The sequence below is a fragment of the Pongo pygmaeus genome, chromosome 19 (genome assembly GCF_028885625.2).
Source record: "Pongo pygmaeus isolate AG05252 chromosome 19, NHGRI_mPonPyg2-v2.0_pri, whole genome shotgun sequence".
Lineage (NCBI taxonomy): Eukaryota > Metazoa > Chordata > Mammalia > Primates > Hominidae > Pongo > Pongo pygmaeus.
In genome coordinates this window covers 72367324-72388518 of record NC_072392.2, presented here as the reverse complement: position 1 = coordinate 72388518, position 21195 = coordinate 72367324, and the positions used below count along the sequence as shown (strand labels likewise).

Below are 21195 nucleotides of genomic sequence, written 5' to 3'. Positions count from 1 at the left end.
ATGTAGATTTGGCTGAGTAGTAAACTCTGCATGCACAGGATGAGATCCCACACAGTTTGGCAAAGAAGATCTAGTGAGGAAAAAAACAATTACTGGGAAACTATAAGCCAAAGAATTTCCAGGGCTTAATAAGGTTGGTTGAAGTTCCACCCACCCAAAATGGAGAAAATTCATTGAACACCTGGGACATTCAATAAAGACTCCAGAAAGATTACACCTTGGTAGTAGGGCTAAAATAGACCTGCTCTATTAAATATTTTATTTATTTATTTATTTTATTTTAAGAATCAGGCCGGGCACGGTGGCTCATGCCTGCAATTTCAGCACTTTGGGAGGCTGAGGTGGGCAGATACCTGAAGTCAGGAGCTCAAGACCAGCCTGGCCAACACGGTGAAACCCCATCTCTACTAAAAATGCAAAAATTAGCCAGGCCGTGGTAACATGTGTCTGTAATCCCAGCTACTTGGAAGGCTGAGGCAGAAGAATTGCTCAAACCCAGGATGCGGAGGTTGCAGTGAGCCAAGACCATGCCACTGCACTCCAGCCTGGGCGACAGAGCGAGACTCTGTCTCAAAAAAAAAAAAAAAAAAAAAAGTGATCCAAAACAAACTTAACTGCCTGCCAAAACACAGCTCAGCACTCTTTAAAGGAAGACATCAAAATCCAGAAACCCAGCAATGTGGCATACAGGATATCTGTCACTCAATCAAAAATTATAAGACATGCTGGCCAGGCACAGTGGCTCATGCCTGTAATCCCAGCAGTTTGGGAGGCCAAGGTGGGCGGATCACCTGAGGTCAGGAGTTTGAGACCAGCCTGGCCAACATGGTGAAACCCCCGTCTCTACTAAAAATACAAAAATTAGCCGGGCGTGGTAGCAGGTGCCTGTAATCTCAGCTACTCAGGAGGCTGAGGCAGGAGAATTGCTTGAACCTGGGAGGCGGAGGTTGCAGTGAGCCGAGATCGTGCCATTGCACTCCAGCCTGGGCTACAGAGCAAGACTCAGTCTCAAAAAAAAAAAAAAAAAAAAAAAAAAATTATAAGACATATGCAAAGCAGTGGGAAAATGTGACCCAAAACCAAAAGAAAAGCCAGTCAATAGAAATAGACCCGGAAGAGGCAGAGGTTGCAGTGAGCCAAGATCGTGTCATTGTACTCCAGCCTGGGCAACAGGCAAAACTCTCTCAAAAAAAGAAAGAAAGAAAGAAAAGAAATAGACCCAGAAATGACTGAAATAGAACTGAACAATAAGGAGTTTAAAAATAACAGTTACAAGCCAGGTGTGGTGGTATGCTCCTGTAATCCCAGCTACTTGGGAAGGGCTGAGGCAGGAGGATCACTTGAGACCAGGAGTTAGAGACTGCAGTGCACTGTGATCATGCCTGTTAATAGCCACTGCACTCAAGCCTGGGCAACCTATCAAGACCACATTTCAAAAAGTAAGTAAATAAGTACATAAGAAATTTTAAATAACAATTACAAATATCTGCAAAAATTTTAAAAAATGAAATTAAAAGAATGGGAAAATACATACTATTATAAATACTAGTTGGGAAAGTTGGAGTGGACATTAATATCAGATGGAGTAAATTTAAGGAAAAAAATTAGATGAAAAAAAGGTATTAAATAGTACCCCTGGCTTATAAAACAAGTATGCCAAAAAGCGGTAAAGCTATTGAGGACTTCAGCAACACTATCAATGAACTCAATATAATTGAGATTTATAGATTACTACACCAAAAAGCATCAGAATAAACATTCTCTTCAAGTACATTTAGAATATTCAATACGACAAACCAAATAATGAGCCATAAAACAAATTTTAATACATTTGGAAGGATTAAAATCATATTGGGTATGTTCTGTGGCCTCAACAAAATTAAAGTAGAAATTAATAACAGATACCTGGAAGATTAGAAAATTAAATGACATACTTCAGAATAACCCGTAGTTCAAAGAATTGCTTACAAAGAAATTTAGAAAATATGCTTCATTGAGTGATAATGAGAATATAACTTTTTAAATTTGTGGGATGCGCCTAAGGTATTGCTTAGAGCAAAATGTATAGCATCAAATGCTAATATTAGAAAAGAAAAGTTTGGCCAGGCACAGTGCCTCACGCCTGTAATCCCAGTACTTTGGGAGGCTGACGCAGGTGGATCACTTGAGATCAAGAGTTCGAGAACAGCCTGGCCAACATGACAAAACCCCGTCTCTACTAAAAATATGAAAAATTAGCCTGGCATGGTGGTGCATGTCTGTGGTCCCAGATACTTGGGAGACTGAGGCAGAAGAATCGCTTGAACCCAGGAGGCAGAGGTTGCAGTGAGCTGAGATTGTGCCACTGTACTCCACCCTGGGTGACAGAATGAGACTCCATCTCAAAAAAAAAAAAGTTTTAAAATCAAGGATCTAATCTGCTTAGAGAGCTAGAAGAGTCTCTCCTCTCTCCGCCCTCCCTCCCTACCAAAAAGGAGAAAAAAAATAGAAAAAAGTAAATTAAATCCGAAGGAAGGAAATAATACTGGAAATCCATGAAATAAAAAATAGGTGGCCGGGCGCGGTGGCTCGTGCCTGTAATCTCAGCACTTTGGGAGGCTGAGGCGGGTGGATCACGAGGTCAGGAGATGGAGACCATCCTGGCTAACATGGTGAAACCCCGTCTCTACTAAAAATACAAAAAATTAGCCGGGTGTGGTGGCAGGCGCCTGTAGTCCCAGCTACTCGGGAGGCGGAGCTTGCAGTGAGCTGAGATCGCGCCACTGCACTCCAGCCTGGGCGACAGAGCGAGACTCTGTCTTAAAAAAAAAATAAAAAAGTAGAGAATGGAGAAGACTTATGAAGTAAAAGTTGATTCTTCAAAATAAAATGAATAAGCTTGATTAACCTCTGTCTAGGTTAGTCAAGAAAGAACACACACAGGCTGAGTGCACTGGCTCATGCCTGTAATCCCAACACTTTGGGAAGCTAAAGCAGGAGGGTTGCTTGCACCCAGGAGTTTGAGACCAGCTTGGGCAACATAGTGGGACCCCATCTCTACAAAAAATAAAAGGTTAGTTGGGCATGGTGGCACACACCTGTGTTCCTATCTACTCGGAGGCTGAGGTGGGAGGATTGCTTGGGTCCAGGAGGTCAAGGGTATAGTGAACTGTGATCATGCCACTGCACTTCAGCCTGGGTGAAAGACTGAAGACCTGTTTCAAAAAGAAGTTTATGGACAAATAAGATAACGTAACTTCTTCCACCTCATCAAATATATACGTGAAAAATCTCTTACAACATCATATTTGATGATGAAAGACTTCCTGAGATGAAAGATTCCCTAACATCAGGAACAAGGCAAGGATATCAGGTCTTACCACAGCTGTTCAACATGTACTGGATGTTGTGCCTAATGCAATAGAGGAAGGATTATAAAAGGCATTCACATAATGGTATAATTGGATTCATAGGAAAGTCCATGAAATCTGTTACAAAGCTACTAGATCCACTGAGTTCTAGCAAAGTAATGAGATACATGACTACTTTGCAAAAACTCAATTCTATTTCTGTATACTAGCAATCAGCAATTGGAAAATGAAATTTAAGATACATCATTTATAGTAAAACCCCAAAATATAAAAAATATAAGGATAAACTTAATAAAAATAATGTGTAAGTCATCATATACACTGAAAATTATAAAATGATCACTAACAAAAATTAGAGAAAAGAAAATTTTAAAAAGACTTAAATAAATGATGGAGAAATAAACATATAGATTTTTTTTTTTTTTTTTTTTTTTTTTTGAGACTGAGTCTCGCACTATTGCCCAGGCTGGAGTGCAGTGGCACAGTCTCAGCTAACTGCAACCTCTGCCTCCCAGGTTCAAGTAATTCTCGTGCCTTAGGTTCCCGAGTAGCTGGGATTACAGGCGCTTGCCACGACGTCGGCTAATTTTTGTTTGTATTTTTAGTAGAGGCGGGGTTTCACCATTTTGGCTAGGCTGGTCTTGAACTACTGGCCTCAACTGATCTGCCTGCCTCGGCCTCCCAAAGTGCCGGGATTACAGGCGTGAGTCACCACTCCTGGCCTCATACATATAGATTTAGAAACTCAGTATTGTTTTAGTTCGGGGTTTTTTTGTTTGTTTCTTGAGAATAGGGTCTTTCTCTGTCGTCCAGGCTGGAATGCAGTGGTGGCACAACCACAGCTCACTGCACTCTCCATCTCCTGGGCTCCCACTTCAGCCTCCCAAGTAGCTGGGACTACAGGTGTGTGCCACCACGCCCGGCTAATTTTTCTATTTTGGGTAGAGAGATAATTTCACCATGTTGCCCAAGGTGGTCTCAAACTCTGGCCTCAAGCAGCCTGCCTGCCTCAGCCTCCCAAAGTGTTGGGATTACAGGCCTGAGCCACTGAGGCAGGCCTAAAAACTCAATATTGTTAAGATACTTGTTTTCCTTAAATTGTTCTACAGATTCAGTGCAGTTCCAATAAAAAATCCCAATAGGTTTTTTTGTTGAAATTGAAAGGCTGATTCTAAATTCATGTGCAAATGCAGAGGTTCTAGAATAACGAAATCAATTTTGATGGACAGTGAGGTTTGGGGACTTATACTACCTGATTTGAAGGGTTATTTTTACAGGAACGGTCATCAGGACAATGTGCTGGTGGTATAAGCATAAACATATCAGTCAGTGGATTAAAATAAAGTGCCTAGAAAAGAGCCCACACATAGACAAGCTATAAAAGAAAAAAATGATAAATTGTACCTCATTAAAATTAAAAACTTTTATGCTTCTGCATGGTGGGCTCACGCCTGTAATCCCAGCACTTTGGGAGGCCGAGGTGGGCAGATCACGAGGTCAAGAGTTTGAGACCATCCTGACTAACACAGTGAAACCCTGTCTCTACTAAAAATACAAAAAATTAGCCGGGTGTGGTGGCACGTGCCTCCCAGCTACTCTAGAGGCTGAGGCAGGAGAATCGCTTGAACCTGGGAGGCGGAGGTTGCAGTGATCCGAGATCGCGCCACTGCACTCCAGCCTGGGTGACAGAGCAAGACTGTCTTAGGAAAAAAAAAATTATGCTTCTAAAGCTACCATTAACTTAAAAAAATAAAAATAAAAAAGGTCACTTCACCTGATTGTCTGAGGGGGAAAAAATAAAAAAAAAAAAATCGGGAAAGGCCAGGCACCATGACCTATACCTGTAGTCTCAACTACTTGGGAGGCTGAGGCAAGAGGATCACTTAAGCCCAGAAGAGCAAATCTAGCCTGACTGGTGTTTCTGGCAAGACTCCAACTCTAATTTGAAAGATAGAAATGAAAGAAAATGAAAAGACAGGACACAGACTGGGAGAAAGTATTTTCAGGTCATATATCTAATAACAGTGCTTCTCTCAAGAATATATAGAAATCTCTTAGAATTAGTAATGAGAAGACAATTAAACGAAAAAAAATGGGCTGAAGTCTTGGATAGACATTTCACCGAAGACATAGGAATGGCAAATAAGCATAAGAAAAGGTATTTACACCAGGTGCGGTGGCTCACCATGCGTGCAATCCCAGCACTTTGAGAGGCCAAGGTGGGCGGATCATTTGAGGTCAGGAGTTTGAGACCAGCCTGACTAACTTGGTGAAACCCCGTCTCTACTAAAACTACAAAAAAAATTAGCTGGGTGTGTTTGTGTGCACCTGTAGTCCCAGCTACACTCTGGAGGCTGAGGCAGAAGAATCACTCTAACCTGGGAGGCAGAGGTCGCAGTGAGCTGAGATCATGCCACTGCACTCCAGCCCAGGGGACAGAGTGAGAGTCCATCTCAAAAAAAAAAAAGAAAAGAAAAAGTTTTCATTACAGAATTGTAAAGTAAAACCACAATGCAATTTCCACACCATACACACTAAGATAGCTGTATTCAAAAAGAGAGACAATGCCAAGTGTTGACAAGGATTTGGAAAACCTCATGAATTTCTGGAGGGAATGTAAAATGGTACGGCCAATTTGGGAAACAGTTTGGCAGTTTTTTTCAAAGTCAAACATAACCTTGCCATAGGATCTAGCAATTTCATTCCTAGGACTCTACCCAAAAGAAATGAAAACAAGCCGGGTGTGGTGGATCATGCTTGTAATCCCAGCACTCTGGAAGGCCAAGGCAAGAGGATCACTTGAGGCCAAAAGTTCGAGAGTAGCCTGGGCATCGTAGTTAGACCCTGTCTCTACAAAAAAAATTTTTTAATTAGGTGTGATGGCACGTATCTGTAGTCCTTGCTACTCAGGAGGCTGAAGTGGGAGATCGCTTGAGCCCAGGAGTTGGAGGTTACATTGAGTTATGATAGTGCCACTGCATTCCAGCCAGGGTGACAGAGTGAGACCCTGTCTGTAACAAAAAAAGAAGAAAGAAATGAAAACATTGGCCCACACAAAGACCTAGGAGACATATCAGCCAAAGAGAATGTGTGACTATTGTTTGGTTCCTAATTTGAACGAATCAACTTGTCAAAAACATTTATGATGTAATTGGAGAAAAGTTAGCACATTTTGGTATCAGATGATATTAAGAAATTAAAGTATTTACCTATTAGAAATAGATACCGAGGCCGGGCGCGGTGGCTCATGCCTGTAATTCCAGCACTTTGGGAGGCCAAGGCGAGCAGATCACAAGGTCAGAAGTTCAAGACCAGCCTGGCCAACATAGCAAAAACCCGTCTCTACTAAAAATACAAAAATTAGCTGGGCGTGGTGGCAGGCACCTGTAATCCCAGCTACTTGGGTGGCTGAGGCAGGAGAATTGCTTGAACCCAGGAGGCGGAGGTTGCAGTGAGCCAAGATCGTGCCATTGTACTGCAGCCTGAACGACAAGAACAAGACTCTGTCTCAAAAAAAAAAAAAGAAAGAAATAGATACTGAAATATTTACAGGTAAAATGATATGTGTGAAATTGGCTTTAAAATCCTTGAATAAAAAAGGGGAGAAGAAGAGATAGCATAAAAAATTTTTTTTTTTTTTTTGAGACGGAGTTTCACTCTTGTTGCCCAGGCTGGAGTGCAATGGTGCAATCTTGGCTCGCTGCAACCTCCGCCTCCTGGGCTCAAGCCATTCTCCTGCCTCAGCCTTCCAAGTAGCTGGGATTACAGGCATGCGCCACCACGCTCAACTAATTTTGTATTTTTAGTAGAGACGGGGTTTCACAATGTTGGTCAGGCTGGTCTAGAACTCCTGACCTCAGGTGATCCACCCACCTCAGCCTCCCAAGAAATAAAAATATTTAATAGTAGAATATTGATAAATGTTAGGCCAGGCACAGTGGCTCACACTTGTAATCCCAGCAGTTTGGGAGGCTGAGGCAGGCAGATCACTTGAGGCCTGGAGTTGGAGACCAACCTGGCTAACATGGCAAAACCCCGTCTCTACAAAAAATATGAAAAATTAGCTAGGTGTGGTGGTGTGTGTCTGTGGTCTCAGCTACTTAGAAGGCTGAGGCATGAGAATTGCTTGAACCCAGAAATGGAGGTTGCAGTGGGCCTAGATTGCAACACTGCTTTCCAGCCTGGGCAACAGAGCAAGATTGTCTCAAAAAGAAAAACAGTATTGATAAATGTTGAAGTTTACTGATGGTACATGTGGGTTCTCTGTATTATTTACTCTTGTTTATATTTGAAGTTTCCCATGATCTGTTAAAAATTAAAATGAGAACTTGACCAGCAGAAAAAAGTCTTTAATGCATAACTTACTTTTTTCAGCCCAATACCAGTCCGTCGTCCATCCTTTGTATACCTTTCAAAAATCCAGTTCCTACATTAGTGTTATGCAAAAGGTTATCTTGAGTAGGGATTTAAGTGAAAAAACATGCAGAGCTTTTCTTCTTCATGTTTGACTACGTCTGGTAGATAGCCATTAGCTTCTGGTGTTTCTGGATTTGCAAAATGCATATAGATCTCTTCGAACTCACATTAAGTATCATGTTGTCAATTGCTGTTAACATTTTAAAATGTAAATCAAACACCATCTTCCCCTCATGCAAATTCTCATATGCAGCACAGCCTTTTTTCTTTGTGAATGGTATCTGTCTCTTCCTCAATGTGAAGGGTCCTAGGATATATAACTGCTTTTTTAGGGGTATGAAAATTTTACAGTTCTTATATATACACATGTGTTTAATAAGAACAGTGTCTGATATACCAAGGATGTGTACTTGTCTTGTTTATTCATTATTTTCTCCTTTTTCCATTTTTCAGTACATGTACTAGCCTTAGCAAGTTCTGTTCCAAACTCAGGCACCTTGACTTGGCTTCCTGTACATCAATAACAAACATGTCTCTAAAAGCTCTGAGGTAAATTTCTTATAATAAGCATGTCAAGTAATCAGAAAAAATACGTACTTTAAAAAAAATTGATATAAAGTTGGAATTGAAGGTAACTTTGTTTTATGGATATATTCTATAGTTCAGAATAGATAATTTGTTTTACCACTTGCCCAAATTACAATTATGGGACATACTAAAGTGAAATGACTAGAGGTAACTAGGATTTCTGAACAGGGTAATACAGTTTATACATAAACAATTAGATTTTTATGAAGTCTTATTTTCAAAAAGAAAATAAGGCCAGGCATGGAGGCTCATGCCTGTAATCCCAGCATTTTGGGCGGCCGAGGCAGGCAGATCACGAGGTCAAGAGATTAAGACCATCCTGTCCAATATGGTGAAACTCCGTCTCTACTAAAAATATAAAAATTAGTTGGGCGTGGTGGTGTGCGCCTGTAGTCCCAGCTGCTCAGAAGGCAGAGGTCGCAGTAAGCCAAGATCGCACCATTGCACTCCAGTGTGCTGACAGAATGAGACTCTGTCTCAAAAAAACAAAAAAAAGAAAGGGCACATGTTATTATAGCTTAGTGCTTAAAACAGGTATCTGGAGCCAGATTATTAACCAGGTACTTTAAGCAAACTTAACCTTTCTGAGCTTTTTCTTATCACCTCATAACATTTTATTAAGGTTTAACAAGGTATTAGGCAACACCATATAAAGTTTTACTAGTATTTGACAGTTTTCATGTTATAAGAATGACAGCTACATGTGGCTCAACCTAATGTATATAAAGTGCTTTAAAAAGGGTCCCTGAGGCCGGGCGTGGTGGCTCACACCTGTAATCCCAGTACTTTGGGAGGCCAGGGTAAGAGGATCGCTTAAGCTCAGGAGTTCTAGACCAGCCTGCGCAACATAGGGAAACCCTGTCTCTACTAAAAAAATAAGCAAATTCGCCAGGCGTGGTGGCATACCCCTGTAGTCCCAGCTGCTCAGGGGACTGAAGCGGGAGGATCACTTGAGCCTAGCAGGTTGAGGCTGCGGTGAGCTGTAATCATGCCACTGCACTCCAGGTTGGGCAACAGAACGAGACCTCATCTCAAGAAAAAAGAAATACAAATTTAGTTAAGTAGAGTATAAATAATCTAAAATGTGGCTCCTTTTAGACCTTCTTTGTGAATATTGAACACATGTACCTAAGACGGTTTGCTGTGTAGGCTAATAAACTTGATAATGTAACAACTTTTATTATTTATAAAATATTTTCACATAAATGATCTTATTTATTTAAAAGCTTTGTGAAGTAGAGTGGATGGGCATTTTACAGCTGAGAAAATCTAGAAAGTTGTTGACTGCCAGGTACTGTGATGCAACCATGAGATGTAACTGAGTAAGATATTGCTGCCCTTAAGTTGCTCACAGTCAACTGTTATTGTGGAATAAATGCTATGATAGGAATGAGAACATCAGTTTTGGGAAAACATAGAGCTATGGGGCTAATCTTAGACTAAGAGAGGTTCAGACAGGCTTCCTAAAGTCACTTGTCTGAAGTTAAACTATTAATATTGGAGAATGAACTTGAACCAGGATATCATGGCTTTATCTTCTGGGTCTTTTTGGCAGACAGGAATATTTCAAACAATTTATGGAGTGTTTTTCCGAAGAATATTATAGAAAACTTGGAATTCATCCATAATCCAAATATGAAGCTAAACTATTAAGAGTAGATGGAATCAACGATGAAACTAGTATTTTGAAGGCAGAGATCGGACATAAGATATCCTAAATTCAGCCTACAAAAGCAGTACTCTAGAAACATCTCAGATAAGGAAATACACAGGGCCTTTGTAATTTTTTAAAATAAAAGTTTAAAAGGCTTCATTACTACTTTGGTACTGTGAGTTGAATATCCCTATTTCAAAAATCCAAAATGCAGCTGGGTGCTACTTGAGGGACTGAGGCGGGAGGATCACTTGAGTCATGGAGGTCACAGCTGTAGTGAGCCCTGATGGCGCCACTGCACGCCAGCCTGGGCAACAGAACGAGACCCTGTCTCAAAAAAAAAAAAAAAAAAAAAAAGAAAATCTGAAATGCTTCAAAATCCCAAACTTTTTGAGTATCAATGTGACACTCAAAGGAACTGCTCACGGGGGCACTTCAGATTTTCAGATATGGGATACTCAGCTATGTAAGTATAATGCAAATATTGCGAAATCTGAAACACTGCTGGTACCAAGCATTTAAGATAAGGGATACTCAACCGGTAATAGCATTGCTCGATGGAGAATCTGGTTTTGAATCTGAGCTCTTTATTAATTACTCTGTAAACTAGAATAAATCACTAAATTTCCATTTTTTGTCTGGAGAGCTTTGAGATATGTGATAAATACAAAAGGAATATAAATCTGAGAAACATTATAATGCTTTGTGTTTGTTGGTTAACCTGGATTTTAGATTATCCTGCTAATGGTATAGTCCCATGTGAATACCACATTGATAAATCTGCTTTTCTTCTAAATATACATTAGATAAATATGTTTCTTCTTGTGGGAAAAAATGGGAATGTTTCCATTCCTTTACTAAATAGCCGATAAATTGAGACGTTGGTGTTTTTGGAATTGGATTTAGTGATATGTTTCTCTTATTTTGTTTCATCCTAAGTGAGGGATGTCCACTGTTGGAGCAGTTGAACATTTCCTGGTGTGACCAAGTAACCAAGGATGGCATTCAAGCACTAGTGAGGGGCTGTGGGGGTCTCAAGGCCTTATTCTTAAAAGGCTGCACGCAGGTAATACTCCATGTAGGGCTTGTGAAATTCGAAAGAATCGTAAATGAATCATGAGCTCTTTATAGACAGCCCCAAGATGTTTGTTTGGAGGGAAAGGTTAGTTGTGTATATTATTGACAAAAGACAAATGCTTACCAAAAATTAAAGTGTCTTCCTTGGGATAAAAGAATGAGAAGAATTAACATCTGACCAAAAATAAACTTGAGGAGGAGGGAGACAAGGTGGAAAGATAAGATTATATTAAAGATACACCATGGTCAAGAAGAGTTCCATGCAGTTTAATTTGTGCTAAAAAAGAAAACTTGGCATGTTGTCACTGCCTGATACTTTGAACTGGATAGGCAAAGAAGGCAGTCTTAGCAATTTCCACTTGTTTTTTAGCCACCAGTGTTTCTTAAATATGCCAAGTGTACAGCAACCTGCATTTTATAGTATTGATGCTTATTTCCTGCCAGTCACATTACAAATCCAACATATTTTGTCATTAAAAATTTTACTATCTCAGTATTTTATAGTGAAAAAAAGAACTGATTAGTTAGCCTCTGGAGAGAAATGAGTGGACTTAAATTGTGGCTGACAAACTAAGGCTAGGCTCTACTTTATTTTATTAATGGTTACTAAAACCATAACTTGGATTCCATTAAAAATGCCCTGATTCTTTTATCATGATGAGAGGGGTTCCATTGTTTGAAAGAGAATTTCAGATGTATGATTGCCTTAAAACAACAGCTTGAGCTTCTGGTTATTTAAGGAATCCTGAAAAATACTGATTGGAATGTATCATTATAATCAGTTACTTACCATCTGTTCTCAGCACTGTAAGCATGGCACCTATCTTCCAGTGGGAGATGAACACTGGATTCCTTTCTTGGCTGTATTTCCTCAAAGTTTGTTTATAAAAAACTTTATAAGGGGTGTGTAGAAGTTTGAAAATTATTTTAGTTTCATGGGCCCTCAGCAAGATGCTGTCAGGTATATTTAATTTATCAGAAGTAAAACCCATAAAAACTAGGCAGTGTTTACTTCATCTTTGTTCTTGATTTGATGATAATGTGAATTTGAATGTGGTCAAAGCTGATTTTAAAAATACTGAGAATCATAATATGAATTATATTGTTATGTAATCATAGCGTATTTTCTGGTTCATTGTTCCTTCAAAACTTGGTTGGCTGTATTAGAATGTATGAATGAATGTGTACATTCTTAAATCTCTCTCCTTTGAGACAATGTCAATAATCATTTTTTTCTTACTTTTTAATCTTTCTAGCTAGAAGATGAAGCTCTCAAGTACATAGGTGCACACTGCCCTGAACTGGTGACTTTGAACTTGCAGACTTGCTTGGTAAACATCCCTTCTCACAACTCTTCTGTTTTAGTAATTCATTTCATTGAAATTTTTAAGAGCTATTTTAAGAGCTCTTAAAAACAATAGTGGTCATCAAGACCAGTATTGTTTTTCTACCACAACCCTAGTGACAAAGTAAGCACACAGATGACTTTTGACATGATTAACAATACTCATTCCTAGGGGCCTTGACATAGATAAGATAGGAGGTAGCTAGCTTATGCAGAATTCCAGATGAACTAACTGTAGCCCCACCCTTTTCTTATATACTTTAAAAAACTGTCTACTTTTAAAATGTAAATGATTCAGAAGTTTAGTATTTAAAATTGCAGTCAAGCTGGGCGTGGTGGCTCATGCCTGTAATCCCAGCACTTTGGGAGGCTGAAGGAGGCAGACTGCTTGAGTCCAGGAGTTTGAGACCAGCCTAGGCAACATGACAAAACCCTGTCTCTACAAAAGGTGCAAAAATTAGCTGGGTTTGGTGGTGTGTGCCTGTAGTCCCAGCTACTTGGGAGGCTGAGGTGGGAAGATCAGTTGAGCTTGGGAGGTTGAGGTGCAATGAGCTGAAATCATGCCACAGCACTCCAGCTTGAACAACAGAGTGAGACCTTGTCTCAAATAAATAAGATGATGAGCAATATATACTTGTCAAATTATTTTCAAGTAGCATCTATATTTAGCATTTTGTCTTGTTCAAACTATCAGCTTTTTTGTGTCTACCCCAAAACCCCTGAATTCTACCCAGATAATTTGCTGAAACTATTCAGGCACCTAGAATGTTAACAATACATCTTTATTTTGTTATTTATTTATTTATTTATTTATTTATTTATTGTGAGGCAAAGTCTCACTCTGTCACCCAGGCTTAAGTGCAGTGGTGAGATCTGCACTCACTGCAGCCAACCTCCACCTCCTAGGCTCAAGTGATTCTCCTGTCTCAGCCTCCTGCATAGCTGGGATTACACGCCACACCCAGCTACATTTTTTTTTTTTTTTTTGAGACAAGAGTCTCACTGTGTCACCCAGGCTAGAGTGCAGTGACGCTATGTCGGCTCACTGCAACTCTGCTTCCTGGGTTCAAGCAATTCTCCTATCTCCGCCTCCTGAGTATCTAGGATTGCAAGTGTGTGTCACCATGCCCAGCTAATTTTTTTTTTTTTTTTTTGAGACGGAGTCTTGCACTGTTCCCCGGGCTGGAGTGCAGAGGCGCGATCTTGGCCCACTGCAACCTCCGCCTCCCAGATTCAAGCGATTCTTCTTGCCTCAGCCTCCCAAGTAGCTGGGATTACAAGTGCCTGTCACCACGCCTGGCTAATTTTTTTCTATTTTTAGTAGGGATGGGGTTTCACTATGTTGGCCAGGCTGGTAATTTTTGTATTTTTAGTAGAGACGGGGTTTTGCCATGTTGACCAGGCTGGTCTCAAACTCCTGACCTCAGGTGATCTGCCTGCCTCGGCCTCCCAAAGTGCTGGGATTACAGGCGTAAGCCACCTCCATGGCCTAATTTTTGGGACAGAGTCTTGCTCTGTTACCCAGGCTGGAATGCGGTGGTGTGATTTTTGCTCACCTTCACCTCCCGGGCTCAAGTGATTCTTCCACCTCAGCCTCCCTAGTAGTTGGGACTACAGACATGTGCCACCATACTCAGCTAATTTTTGTATTTTTTTGTAGAGATGGGGTTTGCCATGTTGGCCAGGTTTGTCTCGAATTCCTGGGCTCAAGCAATCCACCTGGCTTAGCCTCCCAAAGTGCTGGGAATACAGGTGTGAGCCACGTGCCTGGCCAACAGTACACCTTTAGCTTTTTTCTCTTGCCTTAAAAATTACAAATGTATTTGCCTTGGAGTGAGGGTTGCTCATGGCAAAGAAAAAAGTGATGAGTTCCTTTTTTTTTTTTGAGGTGACGTCTCACTCTGTCACTCAGACTGGACTATTAGTGGCATGATCATAGCTCACAGTAACCTCCAACTACAGGGCTCAAGCAATCCTCCCACCTCAGCCTTCTGAGTAGCTTGGACTACAGGTGTGTGCCACCACACCTGGCTAATTTTTTAATTTTTTGTAGAGATAGGGTCTCCCTGTGTTGCCAGGCTGGTCTCAAATGTCTGGGCCCAAGCAATCTGCCTGCCTCAGCCTCGCAAAGTGCTGGGATTACAGGCGTGAGCTACCTGGGCTCTTCCTTACAATTCCGATTATTATAGTTGCTATCAGAATTTGCCTAATTTCATTTTATTTATTTATTTATTTATTTAGAGACGGAGTCTCGCTGTGTCACCCAGGCTGGAGTGCAGTGGTGCAATCTCAGCTCAGTGCAACCTCCATCTCCCAGGTTCAAGCAGTTCTCCTGCCCCACCTTCCCGAGTAGCTGGGATTACAGGGCGTGCCACCATGCCTGGCTAATTTTAGTAGAGATGGGGTTTTGCCATGTTGGCCAGGCTGGTCTAGAACTCCTGACCTCAAGTGATCTGCCGGCCTTGGCCTCCCATAGTGCTAGGATTACAGGCGTGAGCCACTGCACCCAGCCATGATTTCATTTTTAAGACTGAAATGTGGCCGGGCACAGTGGCTCACACCTGTAATCCCAACACTTTGGGAGGCCGAGACGGGTGGATCATTTGAGGTCAGGAGATCGAGACCAGCCTGGCCAACATGGTGAAACCCCATCTCCACTAAAAATACAAAAATTAGCCCGGGCTAATGGTGTGTGCCCGTAATTCCAGGTATTTGGGAGGCTGAGGCAGGAGAATCGCTTGAACCCAGGAGGTGGAGGTTGCAGTAAGCTGAGATCGCACCATTGTACTCCAGCCTGGGTGACACAGCCAGACTCCATCTCAAAAAAAAAAAAAAGACTGAAATGTTTACTCTTGAGAGATCAACCACAATTATTGTAGACATGAAATCATTATCTTACAATGCCGAAGAAAAACTACTCCTGGAGAGCTTCGTGTGTATGTGTGCACACACGCGTGCCTATAATCCCAGCACTTTGGGAGGCTGAGGCGGGTGAATCACCTGAGGTCAGCAGTTCGAGACCAACCTGGCCAATATGGTGAAACCCCATCTCTACTAAAAATACAAAAACCATTTAAGTGTGGTGGTGTGTGCCTGTAATCCCAGCTACTCAGGAGTCTGAGGCAGGAGACTCACTTGAACCTGGGAGGCAGGTGTAGTGGTGAGCCAAGATCACGCCACTGCACTCCAGCCTGGGCAGCAGAGCGAGACTCTGTCTCAAAAAAAAACAAAAAACAAGTGTGTGTGTTTGTGTGTATGTATAAGCACATATATATGCACATATATTTACACACTATATACATATACATTACATACACACACATACAGACATAAATATGTACATACCATTTGCGGGTTTAGTTTGGTGTTTCTTCATTCTTCCAGCAGGCAGGAATCACGGTGAATGTAAAGAACCAATTCTATCTTATGTGTATTTTATTGTTTTCCTTCACCCAAATCTTAGTACAGGAGTCATTTCTTCCCTACAGGGTGATAAAATGATTCTCAGCACTCATGAGATTTCATGCTCTGCCCAAAACTATTGAGGTGATTAAAGTACATTTTTGATGCTTTTATTTTCTTGACAGATTTGAAAAACATAAAAGTTTAATAAATTTTACTTTTTTTTTTTTTTTTTTTTTTTGAGACGGAGTTTTGCTCTTGTTGCCCAGGCTGGAGTGCAATGGCATGATCTTGGCTCACTGCAACCTCTGCCTCCTGTGTTCAAGCGATTCTCCTGCCTCAGCCTCCCTAGTAGCTGGGATTACAGGCATGTGACACCATGTCTGGCTAATTTTATGTATCTTTAGTAGAAACGGGGTTTCGCCATGTTAGGCTGGTCTCAGACTCCTGACCTCAATTGATCTGCCCACCTCAGCCTCCCAAAATGCTGAGATTACAGATGCGAGCCACCGTGCCTGGCCTACAATTTTTTAAGTACTGACAGTATGACTTAACTCATCTTTCTTCCTCAGTACTCTCTTACAACATACAAAGGAAAGGGCAGCACAGCCCTACAATACTTTTCTAATATTGTGTGGCACAAATATCTTTGGCCTGCTAAATTTGCATGTGTATTGATTCTTACTTCCCTCTTTACATCTCGGCTATCATAGTCTAAAGACAATACATCATGTTTGTGTGGGACTTTTTTTAGCTGCCTCCACGTGTGTTAGTATCTCATTACTTGATCCTCATTAGTATCTGCCTTAGCATCCAATTTTTTAATCTATATTTGTGTCAGTTGCGTGATATTGAAAGCAAGATTTAAGCAGTGGATATTAAAAGTTGTGGGATTTTGTTTTTTCAGTTGTCCTTGTAATTTATGGACACGACTTTATTAAACAGAGACGAGAAGAGAGCTTTTATTTTTAGGCCTACACAAAATTAGTGAATCTGAAGGACAAATTGAAGTGCTGATAGTATCCACCATGTTAAGATGTTTATGTTTAACTTTCCTTTTTTTTGTTTAAGGGAGTTGGGGGTGGTCTCATTATGTTGCCCAGACTGGCCTTGAACTCCTGGGCTAAAGCGATCATCCCACTTCAGCCTCCTGAGTAGCTGGGACTGTAGGCATGTGTGCTTGTAATATTTTTAAAAATATAATGTCTTTGATGTGAGGTGGTTTATTGTGCAACAAATTACTCAGTTGGTTAGAAAACAGCCAGATATTATTTATGAAATATTTGTACCCGGGCCGGGCGTGGTGGCTCACGCCTGTAATCCCAGCACCTTGTGAGGCTGAGGCTCTCGCCCAGGCTGGAGTGCAGTGGCGCAGTCTTGGCTCACTGCAACCTCCACCTCCCAGGTTCAAGTGATTCTCCTGCCTCAGCCTCCCGAGTAGCTGGGATTACAGGCACCCGCCACTGCGCCTGGCTAATTTTTGTATTTTTAGTAGAGACGGGGTTTCACCATCTTGGCCAGGCTGGTCTCCAACTCCTGACCTCGTGATCCACCCGCCTCCGCCTCCCAAAGTGCTGGGGTTACAGGCTTGAGCCACCGTGCCCGGCCTCAATAACTAACTTCCCTCCCTCCCTCCTTCTTCCTTTCTTTCTTCTCTTCCTTCCCTTCCCTTCCTTTCCTTTCTTCTTTTCTTTCTTCCTTTCTTTCTTCCTTTCCTTCCTTTCCTTTCCCTCTCTTCCTCCCTTCCCTTCCCTTCCCGTCCCGTCCCTTTTTTTTTTTTTTCTTGTCTTGCTCTATCACCCGGTGGAGTGCAGTGGTGCAAATCTCCGCCTCCTGGGGTCAAGCGATTCTCCTGTGTCAGCCGTCCAAGTAGCTGGAATTACAGGCATGCGCCACAACACTTGGCTAATTTTTGTATTTTTAGTAGAGACAGGTTTTCACCATGTTGGCCAGGCTGGTCTCGAACTCCTGATCTCAGGTGATCCACCCGCCTCAGCCTCCCAAAGTGCTTGGATTACATGTGTGAGCCACTGCACCCAGTCTAATAACTTGTAAAAATACAAAATTGTGTCTGAGTTAGATACAACTCTTTTATCTATAAATTAGGATGTTCTTTATATTATAAAACCAAAATATAGAAGTAAATGGATACTGTGGCTGATACAGTATTGCAACTGTCATCCACAGTTTAATTTTTTTCACTAACTTATCGGTGTAAATTTGAACTTTTAGATATATTTATACTACTAAAATACTTATATCCTTATCTTTTTTCTAGGTTTTAATATTTAATTGAGGCCAGGCATGGTGGCTCAAGCCTGTGATTCAAGTACTTTGGGAGGCTGAGGTGGGCAGATCACTTGAGGCCAGGAATTCGAGACCAGCCTAGCCAACATGGCAAAACCCCGTCTCTACTAAAAATACAAAAAAAAAATTGCTGGACATGGTGGCGTGCACTTGTAGTCCCAGCTACTCAGGAGGATGAGGCACGAGAATCGCTTGAACCTGGGAGGTGGAGGTTGCAGTGAGCCAAGATTGCGCCACTGCACTCCAGCCTTGGTGATAGAGTGAGACTCTATCTCCAAATAAATAAATAAATAAATAAAATTATTTAATTGAACCTAAACTATGATGTACCCCATACTGACTGATCCCAGTTCTATTAGAATTCCATTGTAGCTTTTAACAGAATTCTATTATAGCTTCTTTCCTTTGCACCAAAGGTGAGCACAGATCCTCTTGCAGACTAAATCAGAAGGAACTGGAAGGAAGAAACAATGTGTGTTCATTTTCTTTTAGGTCTGCTATCTGATGAATGTGTTAAGCATGTCTTGATTTCCTTTTTGGTGATATTTTCACAGAGCTATCATTTTTTTCTTCTTTTGTTTTGCTAAGATACTAATATCTGGATTTTTTTGCTCTTGTTTTTTAGCAAATCACAGATGAAGGTCTCATTACTATATGCAGAGGGTGCCATAAGTTACAATCCCTTTGTGCCTCTGGCTGCTCCAACATCACAGATGCCATCCTGAATGCTCTAGGTCAGAACTGCCCACGGCTTAGGTAAACATTTCTTGTTTAGCTCAAAAAAATCATAGAACAAAAGTTTCCTTCACCCATATTTCTTCCTTGGAACTTTGGAATTTTAAGGTAGGCACTGCAGACGCTTTGAAATTTTAAGGTAGTCCCTTTTAGATGCCCACCTACTTGCTTTTTGTACCTCATTTGATTTCATGTAATTGGTGTGAACCAAGGGGTAACAATCCCCAAATTCCACTACTTGCTATCCATACTAGAAAAAAAATCAACATTTTATTACTTGAGATAGAAAGAAAGGTATTTTCTCTTATTAATGCTTTTATGTAATTCTTTTCTCCAAGTAGTTTTTAAAGGTCCACCCTGAGGTCATTTGTCATAGTAATGATAACAGGTACATAGCAGGGGGTACTATATTTAAAAATAAAAGACACTCATACAGGAGTACCTCTTTTGTACTGATGGGCTTTTAAAACAGTCTTATTTCTCTCTGGCTCCTCAGTTTGAAGAATGCTATGTTTTTTACTTTTTGTAGAGACGGGGTCAGGCTGTGTTGCTCAGGCTGGCCTCAAACCTCAGCTTCCCAAAGTGTTGAGATTACAGGCGAAAGCCACTGTGCCCAGCCTGTTATTGTCTTTTGAGGCAGTGTTGTGTATGCCTGCCTCAATCTCCTGGGCTCAGGTGATCATCTCACCTCAGCCTCAGGAGTAGCTGGGACTAAAGACATGTACTACCACACCTGGCCACGCTTTTTGTTCTCTAAAATAAACTTACATAGTACTTGTAAATTAGGTGTTGCTTTAGGTGCTTTACAAATACTAATTCAGGGCCAAGTGCCATGGCACACACCTGTAATCCCAGCATTTAGGGAGGCCGAGGCTAGAAGATCACTTGAGCCCAGGAGTTTGAGACCAGCGTGGGCAACATGGCAAAACCCTGTCTCTACAAAAAATAAAAAAATTAGCCAGGCATGGTGGTGTGTGCCTTGTAGTCCCAGCTACTCAGGAGGCTAAAGTGAGAGGATCACTTGAGCCCAGGAGGTCAAGGCTGCAGTGAGCTAAGATCACACTGCTGCACCCTAGCCTGGGCAACAGAGTGAGACTTTTTCTCAATAACAGTAATAATTTGTTTAATCTCCATAGCACCATATAAGCACTATTATTGCCTTTTTTTTTTTTTTGGAGACAGAGTCTTGCTCTGTCGCCCAGGCTGGAGTGCAGTGGCGTGATCTCGGCTCACTGCAACCTCCGTCTCTCGGGTTCAAGCGATTAACCTGCCTCAGCCTCCCTAGTAGCTGGGACTACAGGCGAGTGCCACCACATCCAACTAATTTTTGTATTTTTAATAGAGACGGGCTTTCACCATGTTGGCCAGGATGGTCTCCTGACCTCATGATCTGCCCACCTCGGCTTCCCAAAGTGCTGGGTTTACAGGCATGAGCCACCACACCCAGCCTTGTTATCGCCATTTTATAGATGAGAAAACTGAAGCACAAAGAGACAAAATAACCTGCTCAAAGTCTCAGCTAGTTAGTGTAGGAACAAGTATTCACCCAGGAACTGATTCCTGAGCCTATGAAGCCACTTTTCTTACATATAATAATCATTGTAAAGCTATAAAACTTTCAGAAAATTGTTTCTGATGATTACCTGGCCTAACCATAATTGTTGAAAGAACTTTTGTGGCCAGGCGCAGTGGCTCACACCTGTAATCCCAGCACTTTGGGAGGCTGAGGTGGGCAGATCATCTGAGGTCAGGAGTTTGAGACCAGCCTGGTCAACATGGTGAAACCTCATCTCTACTAAAAATACAAAAATTACAGACATGGTGGCCCACTCCTGTAATCCCAGCTACTCGAGAGGCTGAGACAGGAGAACTGTCTGAACCCAGGAGGTGGAAGTTGCACTCCCAGCCTGGGTGGCAGAGTGAGACTCCCTCTCAAAAAAAAAAAAACCTTTTGCCAACAATATCAAAATTTCTTAAGAGAACAAACACCTATTGGTCAAAATTAGTAATATCAAAAGCCTAGAGTATTCCTCAGGAGCTAGGGAGGTAATCAGACTTCTCTCTGAGTATCTTACACATTATCCTTTTCGACTTTAGAGAGAGGAGTCTTCAGCTCCATCTCCCTATATGGTTCATTACATTGTTAGAATGGAAAAGCTCTCAACTGTGAAAATCAAAAGTTGTGTTCCAGTCAGATCATGTTTTCCCATTAGGTAGCATTCATTTCTTTCTTTCTTTTCCTTTCTTTTTTTTTTTGAGACAGAGTTTGGCTCTGTTGCCCAGGCTGGAGTGCAATGGCGTGATCTTGGCTCACTGTAACC

General features: G+C 41.4%; 1 protein-coding gene across 2 annotated transcripts in view; it reads left to right on the top strand.

Annotated features, from left to right (window-relative positions):
• The window catches only part of FBXL20 (F-box and leucine rich repeat protein 20), a 136853-nt gene that overhangs the window by 103687 nt on the left and 11971 nt on the right, over window positions 1–21195 (top strand). For both annotated transcript variants that reach the window (XM_054457226.2, XM_054457227.2), the window contains exons 7-10: window positions 8220–8315; window positions 10948–11074; window positions 12342–12416; window positions 18765–18895. In XM_054457226.2, coding sequence (XP_054313201.1) covers window positions 8220–8315; window positions 10948–11074; window positions 12342–12416; window positions 18765–18895 — 429 coding nt within the window. The remainder of the gene's footprint in view (window positions 1–8219; window positions 8316–10947; window positions 11075–12341; window positions 12417–18764; window positions 18896–21195) is intronic.